The sequence below is a fragment of the Rousettus aegyptiacus genome, unplaced genomic scaffold (genome assembly GCF_014176215.1).
Source record: "Rousettus aegyptiacus isolate mRouAeg1 unplaced genomic scaffold, mRouAeg1.p scaffold_m13_p_12, whole genome shotgun sequence".
In the NCBI taxonomy this organism is placed as follows: Eukaryota; Metazoa; Chordata; class Mammalia; order Chiroptera; family Pteropodidae; genus Rousettus; species Rousettus aegyptiacus.
This window is the reverse complement of record NW_023416287.1, coordinates 49,409,270-49,424,248: the sequence shown is the minus strand read 5'-3', so window position 1 is coordinate 49,424,248 and position 14,979 is coordinate 49,409,270. Positions and strand designations below refer to the sequence as shown.

Genomic DNA, 14,979 nt, shown 5'->3' with positions numbered 1-14,979 from the left:
TGTGCTCCTGAATTAACCCCCAGCCCCTAGCCCAACCATTACCGTCACCATTAATATTACTAAGATTACCAAGGTTCATCTCATTATGCCCTTTTCCTCAAGAAGTCCAGGTGTCTAGCTCTCCCTTCTTCCCCTAGACCTTCTCCTCATTAACATCCTATACAACCCTATTTGCTTTCTCTCTCCACCTCTCAAAACAGGCCACCCATCAACATCCAGCATGCTGTGTTTGTTTACTTCTGGGAAAGAATGTAACTTTTACGAGGACAGAGGTCTTTGTATTCCTAAAATAGTGCCTGGCACATAGATAACACTCAATAAACGGTTGTTGAATAAATAGACACTATTGCTGATTTCCCCCTACATTCTAGGACAGCCTAGCACATGTCACCATTAAGCAGAGGTTCTCCATGGCCAACCCGCCTCTTCAGCATTTCCTCATTTTCCTCTCTCTTCCCTTTAGGAAAGCTTTCTATTTCCTCAAGAGAGACAGTCCTGGTGCTGTGGGCAGCAGGGTCAGTGGCTCCAAGAAGCAGCAGTAGCCTTTATGGTCTTCTGGGCTTGCATCCTCGGGTCTTCCAGGAGATTTTATATAGCCAGTTCAGGAATCAAAATTGGGCCTAAACCTCAAGCCAGTGGCTGAGTACATCGTGTCCTCAGCCTATCAGGCTGCTGTTATTTATTTAGCATTGAATACTGGGCCAAGGCTGACTGTTTTTTGCCAAGTCGAAAACCAACCAAATATTGCATTGGACAATCATTTTTTGTTTTTGATATTTTTCATATTAAATATTATATCTGAAACCTTAAATAATGCAGGCTCACTGGAATAGTACTCTTTTATTTTCTTAGTTATTAAAACAAAACAAAACAAAACAAAAAACTCAGAGCTGTCACTAGGAGTCAGTAGAGTTGGCATCTATAAAGATTATGCTCCATATTTTAGCAGCCTCTCATCCTCAATCACCTAGAGATATTTAGCTTATTCATCATCTTAATGAATATGTTTAAGCCTAGAGAATGCCCACTGTTAAACACATACATTTGAATTTATTCTCTTTAACATGAACTAAATGTTCAGTAAACTCTAAACAGAATGCACAGTAGAAAAGAAAAAAAATGCCTTTTCACCAAGAATTAGAATTTATACCCCTTTAAAAAAAAGAATAAAAGTTTATACCATTAGAAACCTGGCAAGAAAATAATAAGACATAGGTGAGAATATTATGAAAACAACTTTTATGCCAAGTAGTTTCTAAATTATAATGTTAAATTCATAGAGTTGAGTGAGGGGTAAAAAGCAATCTATCATTTGAAACCACATTCTGTCACAAATTGTCTTCTGTCCGAGGATGACTGACAGCTTACAACCACGTTTCCAAAGAAACAAAGGAGAGAGGAGCATCACATGGAAGGAGAACATAAAGATATCCATTTCAGGAAGGTCTGGAGGGCAGATCAGGTGGAAAAAGGCAGAAATGACATGTACCCAGTGTGAACCTGGAATTAATGACACAGACCTTCATGAGGTTATCTCAGGGCCATGATTTATTTCATCCCAACTTGTGTCTGTGTTCATGCTTCCCCTGACTATTACTAAACCCAGACATCCAAATCAATCCCTTCATTCAGGCACATCGCAGTGATCTAGTGGCCATGCCCTGTTGCAGGCAAAGGGCAGGTAGGTGGCTCACAGACAGCGTCAGGCAGCTTTCCCCACCTTTTTTGAGTTGTTCTCCCATTTCGTATGATTGCTACCCTAATCACATTGCAACTGTATCCTGCAGAAATAGGACATTTCATTTTCTTGACCTCCAATGTGAAATGAGTTAAAAGTAAGTGCTAAGGAATGATAATATTGAGGTGCACTGGCTGCATAGCAATACACTTGCCTGCTTTGTAAAGGGAATGAAAGGCTGCAGATTGATCTTTTTTCTTGACCCACAGATGTGTAGAGTTATTCACCAGTTCTCACAGAGCATAAGTAAAAGGCTAAAGTAAAACACAACCAGTTTCCTAGTTAACAGAAGTAGATGTGTGACCATCAACAGGGCAAACTCTTCTCTTACTATTCACAACGTATAAGTTGTAGCTGTGATTTTTTTATATTCAGATTTTTAAGCTATGTAAAGTTTTTCTAAATAAATTCTTTCCCAATTATTGCATTTACAGGCGTAAATATTACAAAAAAAACTTAGTGAATCATTTATTTAGAAAATATATTTGGGGAACTTACAATCTATAACTAGTGAGATAAATGGAATTGCTCCCAGTATGGTCCCATTTGGAAGAATAAAACTAATTTGACTTTATTTTTTTAAGTACTTTTTTTTAATTGGATAGAAAATCAAAATTAAAAATATTGGAGCTTTTTTCAGTTTCGTGAATTTAAAATATGCCATTTTTATATGGATTGCTTTCTTTTTACTTTTTATTCATGTTTTTATAACATACTTTTATTTTTAAATTTACCTATCAATTTAATGTAACAATAACCTCCAAATCTACCACGTGGTTGTATGTTCCAGTGGCATTTTGGAGTGATATACAATAAAAAGTAATAAATATCAACGTTTTCAAAGTTTATTCGGACATCTAGTTTGAGGGGTATTCATTCAAACGAAATAGATAGATATCCTTCCGATGTTAGTAGAAATAAGAATAAGCTATAAAGGGTTATCCAGAAAGGTTTGTATTTAATAAGGTGTGATCTTTACATCACTACTCACCTTACTATTGTCACTTTGATTGGAATTTACACACAGAGTAGAAACTCAGAGGATTATGGCCCTCTACCTACCTTGTGTTTCTCCCCTGATCTTGACTAGCTTTAACAGTCTGATGGTCATGGCTATATTCAGGATGCAGAGGCTCCTATAAAATCTTAATATAAATACCTTTTGAAAGAAGTATTGTTTATATGGTCCCATTGGAAACAAAAGGAAAATTATAGCTTGGCATTTTGTATTTTTCTAAGATGATTCATCTTAGAATAAGTCCAATCTAGAATGCACAAGACACAATGATGGTTAAGTTTTTCAAGAACCAGATGAAGCATGAATGGAAAACCCAATGAAAAGGTAGAAAGGGCTGATACCAACATTCAATTTTAATTACATTTTACCAACAAAAATAAGAAGAAAATTCTAAGGTGAGAAATTTGAACGTACAATTTTCCTCCTTTCAGAATGATCCGTTTACTTAGTGAGGGTGACATGATGGCTCTGATGCCGAGCACTATCTTGTCATGATTAAAAAGGTAGAAGGCATTTAAAAAATAGATGTTGTTTAGTGAATTGAACATTACCTTCCTAATATTTTTCATCCTGAACTCATTTAGCAGAGGAAATGGATATTTCATCAGACATGGATGTGACATTCCATCATATTATACCATAAACAGGACAAACTGTGTTTTGAAAATGGGAAAGCAGGAGGGCTAAGACAGTTGCCACTGTAAGGTTCTGGTTATCTCATTTAAACAGATATTAAATATGGGTGCCAGTAGTGTGATCATCAGCTGCTTCCTACGTTGTGAATAAATTGTTTAGAAGGAGTCTTTTGCCTGCCAGATGTGACCTAGATTTAGATTTCCAAAAGCAGGTGGGAAAATCACTATTGTGATTGTGTGGGGAAAAAAAAAAAAAACAATTGTAAAATTCATAGTAAATGAGCTTATCTCATGTTTCCAGGTGCTTAGGCTAATATGTTATGGAATTACTGCTTCATTTATGAAAAATAATTGAGGAAAGTGTTCCAGCAAATCAAATTTGGATAAAAGCTTAGGATAGTCATTGTGTTGTTAGCAAGTTTTTAAATGGCAAAAAGAGCTGGGGGGGGGGGGCGGGGAATAAAAATAATAAAAATATTTTTAAAACTGTTTGAGATGAGACTCTTATAAAAGGGTCAGTTGTGAGTGTGCTGTCCAACTTACGTTATGATTTAATAAAATATTGAAGAACAAAGTGAAAAATTTCACTCCTTTAAGAGCATATGAATGGTGTTAAAAAAGCCAAAGCTGGTCTATCTGTGGGCTCTGATAAGTCTTATTACTCTATTACATGCAGTAGATTTTTTTTTTAATGTGATATCTTTATTCTCTCATACCCACCCTCTCTCTTTTCCATTCCCTTTCTTCTTTAGGAGCTGCCACTCCAAAACCCGTCCCAGAACCTGAGAAACAAACAGACCACACAGTTAAAATAGCTGGAGTCATTGCTGGCATCTTGCTGTTTGTTATTATATTTCTTGGAGTTGTGTTGGTGATGAAGAAAAGGTGAGCTCCTCGCTATTGCCAAAGATGTGGTTCTACCCCATTGTTGCCAGGTTGCTTCATGTGTGTGACAATATTCAGTTATTGAATTGGCTTTGATGACCAAGACACATCTGTTATTCTGATTGTTGATGTTGTTGATAGTTTTCATCATATTTCTTTTAAGGTTATGGGACAAAATTTGGAGAAAATGGCTGTGATTTTGTATGAATATGCAAAACATATCATGCCAAGTTAACATAAGAATTGTGTTTTTTCACAAGTTCATACATAAAACTCTGCAGAATCTTTAAAGCCATATATTCACCAGGGAATTTTTAGTACTTATAACTGATGTCTTAATGTATTTGATGTTCTTGGAAATGTGAAAAAGAAAATGTTTCCCTCTCATTATAATGAAGATAATGGCAGAATTTATTGAGCCCATGTTATGTGCAGGCACCATGCCAGGGGTTAGTTAACACGACATTCCTTGAGAAAGAGAACAGCCTGATAAAAATACAGGGCACGGACATGGTTAAGGACCAGAAATAGAGTACATTGAAAGTTATAAGATTGACCTTTTTAGCCAAGAGGTTGTCTGTGGGAGGAGAAAAGCAGATGTGGCTATTATAAGCAATCCTTAACCTCTAATACTTGAAAAATATAAATGTTTTTGTTTTGTGAAAATAAGCAAAAACTTATATAAAAATCATCAACATGTAAAAATCGATAGTAAGGAGCGATGGGAAAATTTTCCAACAGAAATAATACTCAGATCTTGTTTCTTTGCTCTATAGTTTTAAAATAATTGTAGAGTGGGAGTAAAGTCATTGAGTAGAGGTGAGTATAGAGAGATTGGCAAAGTGAAGTCTTAAAAGTCTTGTCTGGTCATCTGAGGAGGTTGGAGTTGATCCTAAAATCTGTTGATGGCTCTTAAGCCGGTAGTCACGTGATGTAATTTTTATCTTAGAAACACCACTCTGGTGTTAGGGTGTAGCACATTGTGGAGAGAAAAGAAAACTAGAGTCAGAACGACAAGTTGAATGAGGGGGCAACTTTAGAAAAATTAAGAGGTAAGTTTTAGTAAGCATTTGGAGGCAGAAGCTAAACAAGATGGAATAATATAGAAAGAACCTTGTTCCTAGCTTGTACGACTTAGAGGAGATATCACCATCCACCAAAATGTGGAATATAAGAAGTAGAACATACATGGGGAGGGAAGATGGAGAATTGAGATTTGCACTTTTTAAGTTTACTGTTCCTATAAAGTTAAGTGGAGATGTACACTGGACAGTTAGATATGCTAGGAATAATACTTGTCATAGTCAAAGTCATCATCATATCCTGGTGCTGAAGCCATGGATTTGGATGAGGTCACACAGAGTTATTGTAGAGTGATAAGAAGGAAGTCAAGGATGACGATAAAACCTTAGGTAACAGTAGTATTTAAAGGGTGAGTTACTATACAAATATATACATCCATAGTCTTTTCTTATTTTTTTATCTTATGTTTATTGTTCTACTTAGGCCACAGGGACAAACTATTGCTCTCTCCCAGCTGTATATATTACTAACTGGTCCCCATCATTTCAACAGTTCCTTAACTTGTCACACAATTCTCTATTCCTTTCTCTTTTTTCACCCATCACTTGATTTCTCAATTTTTAAATCTTTTTTTCCTTTAAATTTCACTTCTCTTTACCCTTCTTTTCTTCTTCTTTAGCTATTTATCTCTATTTCTTCCTCCATATCTCTTTCATTTCTTACTTTCCTTCCCTTTTACTTCGCTCTCATCTCATATATTTTTCTCCTAGATGTTTTTCATCTCTCTCTACCTTGATGTTTATGTAGATACCTTTTCTTGGGTATAAGTGGTTTGTACTGTTGTTATTGGTTTTTTTTGTTTGTTTGTTTTTTTTATGATCCAATATAAATTCTAAGGAACACTAGTCCCTTGAATGCCTGGACAGTCAAACTAAACATTTTGGAGAGATTCATTTTAAATTGTGGGAATATGTAGATTTATGTGTCCTCTAGCAAGGTCTCTATGAGGAATAGCATGAAACAACTAATCCAGTTGCCCTTGTGACCTAAGCTAAATTTTAACTCATTCTCTAAGGGTCTTTTCTGCTGAATTAATTCATTATTCTACCTAAGTCTCTCAGGTAGTCATGAAGGTTATGTTATAAATTATGCATTTGAAGAGATTACCTATGGTTACAAATGGCCTTGATACAACTGTAGACTAAATACCAATAACATATCAAATTTACGTGATTATTTACTGGATAATACTCTTAAAAGGGTTGTTTTCACAGCATGTGCCACTTTTGTATTTGTTTTTTCCAAAACATAGAATATGTTTTCTGTAAGTCAACTTTCCTATGCCTATAAATACAAAAAAAAAAAAAAAAAAAAAAGTGTGACATAGACCTGAATAGTAGTGTGGTACAAACAGTTGTATTTAATAGAAATTCTTTAAACTTCTCATTGTTCAGCTTTTTCCCAAAAATTGAAATCTATATCTGACAAGTTTTTATTTTTAAACAGAATGATTCCAACAAGATATTAATTTATGGATAGGTCGCAGGAGTGTTACTGACATATAATAAGCTACATTGGTTAGAAGGAACACAATTTATTTTTTGTACTGAGGTATAATTGACATATAACATTAGATAGTTTCAGATGTACAACATATGTTGCAAAATGATCACCACAATAAATCTAGTTAACATCTATCACCATACATAGTTACAAAAATATGTTTTCTTATGATGAGAAATTTTAATATCTACTCTCTTAGTATCTTTCAAATATGAAATACAGTATTATTAACTATAGCCACAATTCTGTATATTACATCCCTATGATTTATTTACTTTACAGCTGGAAGTTTATACCTTTTGACCTCCTTAACCTATTTCAGTCACCTCCCAACCCCTCCAAGAACACTGAATTCAGATGGAATTCCTAAATCTGTATTTTTAACTAGCTTTGTGTCAGTGCCAAGCTGCTGGAGAAGGGAACGTTTCGGTGGTGAGATGACCAGTTAGAAGAATGCACAAAAGGCCGGCATGAGAATGAAACAAAAGGCACCAACTTTGTTGTGGGGAGCTCTGTTGCAGGAAGTGCAGTTCTATTGCGGGGAGTGCGTTTCTGCTTCTGCTCTTCTTCTCCTCCCCTCCTTGTGCTCCCCTTCTGCTCCCCAGGGGACCGCATGGCTCCACATATATCAGAGTGCAACAGTGGCATTCTGCCACACATGCATGATACAATAAGCGGAAGTATGTTTACATATGTTAGGCACAGGGGCCCTCTACACTAATGTAACATTCTAAATCCAGGGTCTTATTCGTAGCCAGGAGCCTGGATCACAGCCAGGCCTGAGACCCACACTTTGTGATTCTTAACTTCTCTGAGCCTTTGTTTTCTCATCTGTAAATTGAGAAATGTGCACTAGATGATCTCTGAAGTCCCTCCAAATTCCAAAATATCAGGTTTTCTATTATGTAGCAGCCTATGATGACGGTACTATGCACTTACTATTCTAGAGGTATAGTGGGTGGCTCATTGGCTTATTACTGTATTTCATTATTTAATGTACCCAGTGGTTTTTGGATCTCTTTGTTCAGTCAATTCAAATCTAGAAGTGTTAGTTTGTGAGTAGTTTATCTTTTAGCCACATGTTTCCCATTGTTGCACAGGAGATATTCAGTTAAAAGTAGAGAGCAATGGGAAATGAAAAAAAGGAAAGAGAAAAGGAAGGAAAAGAATTGGCTCCGGTGTGGGTTTCAGTCAATTATTAGTCATTTTTCTGGTTACAGCCTAATGCTAATCAAACTTCGAGTTTCAATTCTGTATGGGCTAGTTAGACTATTTTTCCTCTACCCACGGCACTGAGTCAGCCAACACAAATACATGCCATTGGTCATAAAGACAGACTGGGACCAAGAGAAAGTGTGGGTGAAACAAATTCATTAATATTTCTTGAAATGCAATTGGAAGTCTGTCCTGCTGTGAAAATTTGGTAATTACTGTTTGTGTTTGTCAACATGCCAGGTTGGGTGATCCTAAGATCTTGGGAGTGAGGAACAGCAAATTTTATTGGGAGACATTGTCAATTATTAACTACGATTGTGTTGCCTTCTGAAGGACTAGCCTTCTAGAAATTATAATTGCAAAGGGTAGGCCTCTAATAGAACGTGGAAAATCTTTTCAACTCATACTAACCCATGGCACTCTTTTACATCTAAGCAATAATGACTAAAAACAAGCATGATGATCAGTTTCATTTGGCTAGAATGATTTATAAGCCTATCAGAAATTAATGACTAGTTGTTAATTTGTTTATAACTATTAATCCATTCTGAGCCTTGCCTGGAATAATATAGTATGAAACCTTTCCTTTAAAAACTGTTACATAACCTTTACATTTATTTTTATTTTATTCTCTAAGCAAAGCAATTTCTTATTATTTTCTCTTTTCCAAAAACACGTGTTCTTTTGAGCGTGCAATGTTTTGATGCAACAAGTGTTAAGAAAGGGTGTAAGGTGAATATCTATAAAATAAAAGTTTCACATAGAGCCACAGGACAATATACTCTCAAAATTATTATAAAATAAGTTGAGTAGGAGATACCTAATTTTTATTGCATTTCATCAATGTATAATTAAATATATTTATATAAATAAAAATACCTACATTTTCAACATTTTTCATAAGGAATAATTTATCTCAATAACATGTTTGACAGAATTTAGCATGCAAGCACCATCAATTTTATTCTGATTAATTATATTTACTATTGTTTCTAAAATTGCTATAGATCTTTTAGAAATTTGAGAACATTTGTATTAATTACAGTAATATTCCTTTCTCAACCATTGTGGTAAACAGAAATTACAGAAGTTGTGGTTATAGAAATAATTAAAGAGATATGCTTTCTTGGTCAAATAACAAATGTTAGGTATTCAGCTACATGAACATTTGTCGTAGGTAAATATAACTGTTTTAATTCTGAAGTGCTGCTATACCTCTGTCTCCTCTCCATAAAGTATTTTAACAGATGTACATCTTGCAAATGCAGCATATGTCATTAAATATTTAACACCCATTCTATTATATTTAAACAACATTGGTACCACCAAAAAGAAAAAAAATCTCAGTAAATATAAGAAGCGTTTCTGAAGACATCAAAAAGGATAAGAGAGAAAATGTGATGAAAGCCCTATTTTCAAAGAGGTGCCTATAACATGTGGCTGGAGGCAAGTTGACATTAACTATAGTTCTCCTGCCATACCTATGAAATAGGATTTTTTTTCTACAATAGCTAAATGTGAGTTGTATGTGGAAAATGTTTTTAAAACTTTTATTCACTGTCCCATTTCAAAATCATAGTTTAGGAAACTACATTGAGAAAGTCATATGTAGCCCTTTCTTATGATTATTATTTAGAATATGTATATTTAATATGCAGTCATTTGAATAATACCCAGATGTTGAGGCTTTTCTACTCTAGCACATGCTTTGGCATGTATAAAACAAGATATCTGTGTACACAAATAGATATAGCTATGTCATCCTCATCTATCAACTAACTAATGTCCTTCAGTTTTCTAGATGATAACTGAGTGGGCTTGTTGTAGTTAAATTAAATGATCTTTTTAAGGCCTCCTCTAACCTGAACTTCTTACGATTACCCTGATAGCTCCTATATGAGCCACTATTTATGGACCCAACTTAATGGTTTAATTATGTTCTATGGGGGTTCTTTGGGAAATCTTTATAGCGATATTTTATTTTAAAAAGGAGCGCGGGGAACATAGGTACGAATATTTTTTTATTATTATTTTATAGGAGGAAAAGTTCAGAGAATGAGAAGGAGCAGCCACTTGGGCTTTAGAATCTTACAAACCTGGTTCGAATCCCAGCTCCTGCTTGGTAGCAACATAAATTTAGATGAGTTACTTAACCTCACTGAACTCAGTTTGCAAATGTGAAATGTGATAATAATGTGTACTCCATAGAGGAAGCATGAAACTTAAATGAGATGACTCATGTACATAGTTGATGCTTGGTAAGTAATAGCTTAAGGGCTGTTATTAGAAGTGGGGAAGTTCAAGGTAAAATAGATATTATATGCAGAGCCCAGGATAAATTCAAGTGTGTCTGATTGTTAACCATTCCACTACACTGATCACATCAGTAAAAATCAGAGGTTCCTACCTCTTGCTCTGTAAACTTCAGATACTCTTTGTAATCATTAGTGGGAAACACCCGTCATCAGCTTGTTTCAGCTGACTGTTGCTGTACGTCTACAAACATTTGAAACTCTGCCAGCATTTTCTTTTTGAGCTATCATTGGAGAATAAGCTAAATAAAAGCTTTTCCCATGTCTTGTTTTACAGAAGCATTTTTAAAATCCCGAATATGTGTATTGTCTGTATTCTTTGAATCATAAATTTACTTCAGATAACTCACAATTGTGAGGCTGCCATATCTTTGTCTGGTTTAGTGAGTGAGAGGACTTAGTGAAGTTTTATAGCAAGCTGTGAAGCAAGGGAGCTTTCGTTTTGCTTCCTCCTCAGAGGTGAAAGCCAGAGTCTGGGAGCCATGGAGGTCAGAGGGGATGCTAGAGAAAACTGCCTGCATGTACACCTTGACTCTGTGGCTTACTAGCTATGTGACCTTGGGCAAAGTAGTTAGGTTTGTGTGCCGCATTTTCCCCACATATATCAAGGGCAAAATAATAGTATTTACTCCAAAAGAGTATTAAGAGAAGAAAACTAGTTATTACCTTGAAAGTACCAGCCCCAATAAATACTAACTATATCATTAATATGCATAACACACTACTTTAATAGGTGAGCTGTAGCCGACTCTCGTTTCAGTATCCATTGCATGCATGCCTCAGTCTTTGTTCCCATAGTCAGAAGAGCAAGAACAAGTTGCTGCTTCTCCTTTAGAGGGAGTACACCATTCCTTGCCCATGGAGACCATGGGGTCTGTAATTATGAGAATAGCTAAGAACACAACTACCTGGAATAAGACAACTCACTGTCCCCGTCCCTTGAGACCAAGCCTTGGTGAAGGTGCTGTAATGGAAAGCACGAGGGAGAACTACTCTTTGGCCAAACACACCCAGCAAGATTCCTTATGCAGAGGCTCCTGCTCCGGCAAAGGATGGCAGGAATATGGGAAAACATTCTCTACAGAGAAGAAAACCAAAGTCTTCTACTACGCTTGGGGGCTTACTTCCCTCTAAGCCCCCAATTTTTCTGAGTGGGCATGGCCATGGCATTCCTGACTTATTTGGGTTAGGTCCATGATTCCTCTCCTGATGTGTATCTAAAATGTTTTTTAATAAAGAAAGAAATTATATCTTGAATCTTTCACTTAAGTTCATTATTTATAGAAAATCACATAAAGTGAATTTTAACTAGGATAGACAGGAGCTAATGTGTTAACTAGGGGAGGAACGCCTTGTTTGTTTGTTTGTTTGTTTGGCAAATCTCAAGATGCTTTACTAGATCTACTAGAAATAGTTGTTGTTTCATGTATACTGTCTCCTTATTGGCACTGCTGTGGTGGAGCTACAGTAATGCTATTTTTGTGGGTTTTACTGAAACAAGTAAAAATTGATTCATTTATTAAATTCAACATACTTCTATTTGTTTGTAAAAACAACAGAAAACAAAAAATTGACAAAAAACTTAATCCAGGTTATCCTATCAAAGAAAGCTTTCCCGCCCAGCACAGGCTTGAGCACAACTCTCTGAAGTTAATTATGTTCCTAACATGGCTTGAAGCAGCACCTGCCTGAATACCAGAATTCCCATTTGGACCCAGAAATTGGGTGCTTTCCTTACTTGCCCCCTCATTACAGCCCTCATAGCACACTCTTCTTGCTTTCGGGCTCATGAATTATTTGAGTAACCATCTGTCTTTCCTATTAAATATAAGCGTGTTAAGGGCTGTGATATGATGCTTTTCAATCGTCTTTGATACCCCACTTTCACACCTAGCACAGTGCTTTGCCCATAGTAGACATGTAGTATATTTAATAATTAAAGACAAAAAAGCACTTCTTTACTGCAAGCCCTTCAATGCAACACTGAACTTTGAATCGCTTTGGCTTTTTATTTATTTGGAGGGATATAAATTTTGGAATATCATAAGATACTTCATTAATTTGTTTCCTGAAGTGTAGGCAAACTTGTGGACAGATTCTGTTTCAAGTAGTACAATTTTTAAAAGTTTGAATTTTTTAGTCTTTTAACTTGATATATTAAAATAGTTTAAATGGGTAGAGATATATTTAAATTCAGATTCAGCTTAATTAAAAGGAAAATATGCTCGTAAATATTATCTACTTAAATTATCATTTATTTTTAAAATACCTTTGAGATTTTTTTATATATAAATAGTGTACTCTGTTACAAGCAACATCAATTTAGATAGAAATTGTTATATTCAAAAAGTGAATAAGCAGCCTCCGGATGAATTTTTCTTTATGCTATGAGCATTGCTCCTAAATAAATTAAAATATCCAGTTTTACAAGTCTTCCATTCAGTGGGTTTACGATGGAAATGTTTGGGCTGTTGTCTAGCTGTGCCAGGCCTCTTTGTAATTCCTCCAGGTCTTCTCATTTCCAGGCAGCCCTTCCACCTTTGCATTCTTGCGTGGAGTTGTTCCTTTTCAAGTGTGTGTTTGATAAGAATTTATGATAAACATTGATTCACCCTCCTGTTGTTATAAGGAAAACATTAATATAAACAAAATTAGGAAAAAGGCACATACTGAACAGCTTTAGTATAAATGTGTAGTTATTGGGAGCTATCAAAATGTCCTTTATCTTTTTAACCGTTTTGCCTAAAAGCCTGTGGGTTCTGGGTTTGGAGTCAATAGTCAGTCGTTGTAGAAACTGGCTATTCTTCAAAAGGAACATCAGCTATTAATGCCTAATTCTTAGATGTGGTCTTACCTTAACCAAAGGGAAGAGAGGGAAATCTCTGAAATATGTTATGATCTTGAAAATGTAGTGGTGACACAGCATTAACTGAAATTCTTTATGTCAGTGGCTATCATCTGGGAGTGGTATTGCTCACTAAGGGGACACCTGAAGGTGCATCAGGATATCTTCAGTGAGAATTGCTTCATTATGATTTTTACCTTTGATTATACAGTTTTGTTGTCAAAATAGTCAAGATACTTCTTTTATAACTTGTCAAGCTATATAGTTATATCAGAGTTCTGATCCTAAAATTAATCTTAAGAGTCATAATCAGAACTCTCTATCAGATGAGTGAAGATGATCCAGCCAAGGAAAGGTGAAGCCCCGGTGAAGAGCCTATCTTGAAAAGTCATCTGTTGTTCAAGTTTAGTGAGATGTACTCCAGTGTTACAAATTTTCCTGTCCCTGCCCCACAGCCCCCCAAAGGGAAGCAAGGATTTTTTTTAATTGGCAACTAATCAATTTTTAAGAACTGTGTTGACCATATAAAATCAGTATCTAGAAACCAGTTTGTAATTTCCAATTCTAGTTTAAGGTAAACTAAGCAGGAGACATATAAATGATGACATTTTCATATTCTTTTGTCACCAAGTTTCTGGCTATAGGTATTGCTTAATACCAGAAAAAAAAAAAAAAAAGACAATTGATTCTTCCCTTGCCCAAGATTCCTCTCTAGCCATGTGCTTATTAGTACCTATGATGTCGTCAGATAGCAAAACTGGACTACAGTGTAGTATTTTGTGAATAGTGGTTCCTCTTTGGAAATACATAACTTAAGCTTCACTTATCTTGTTGGCGAGGTTGCCAGGTGGTTCAGATTGTGTGTGTCCAGTTTATAACTAGAGCCCACCCCCACTTTCTATACTAACAATTGCTACTGACTCCTGAATATCTCTCCAGTCCAAGTTGGGGGATCTCTGGACTCGAGATGAGCCACAGATAGTAATATCTATTACAATGCTTTCACTCATAAGATTAACATTAACTTTTTAAAATTCTGTTCACATTAATCCTCTTTATGTCCTTATAAAACAGTACCCCCAGTGTAGGAGAGAGTACAATGCTCATCTGGCAATGCTCATCTTTGTGCTCGGGTTCCAGGAGGGACGCTGACCTGTATCGGCGTGGCCTTCCTTCCTAAGGTGCACTCCTGATGGATTGTGCCCAGCTGACCACGTTAAGCATTGAGTGCTATGGGTTCTGCTGCCTAGCCCAGCCCAGGTGACATAGTCGGGAATCCTGGGCAGTGTGTGAGAACAGGCTCTTTGCTATTACTGCGGCTATTGATTTTCTTATGCCAGGTTTAAAAAGGAGTAAGATTTATCAATCTGCTGTAATCCAAGAATAAGAAGATAGTGTATTTCCCTATAGATCCTTCAGCTTTCACCTCAACACACACACGTTTATGGCCTGTCTTTATGAAAGAGAATTCAAATTTTTGAGCTGCCCCAGTGTTTGATCGATGGCCTGGTGGCCCTGCGTGGTCTTGACATCAGGCAGCAGTTATGAGAATGTTCTGCTGCCTTTGCTGCAGTAAATATTGAAGCTGATAGCACACCCAACAGACCAGACACCACAGCCCTGACACCCTCTGTGGCATCTAGCACCTTTCTAGTAGCCTGCCAAAGCCTGAGAGCCATGTCCCCACCATTCCACAGCTCTCTCCCCAGGGCCAGGCCAGCCCACTTTCATTCCTTGGCAGGAAG

The 14,979-nt window shown here is 36.2% G+C and overlaps 1 protein-coding gene across 7 annotated transcripts in view; it reads left to right on the top strand.

Annotated features, from left to right (window-relative positions):
- PTPRM (protein tyrosine phosphatase receptor type M) overlaps positions 1-14,979 on the top strand; it is a 691,775-nt gene that overhangs the window by 474,123 nt on the left and 202,673 nt on the right. For all 7 annotated transcript variants that reach the window (XM_016120972.2, XM_036229038.1, XM_016120973.2 and 4 more), the window contains one exon: positions 4,144-4,276. In XM_016120972.2, the coding sequence (XP_015976458.1) occupies positions 4,144-4,276 (133 nt within the window). The remainder of the gene's footprint in view (positions 1-4,143; positions 4,277-14,979) is intronic.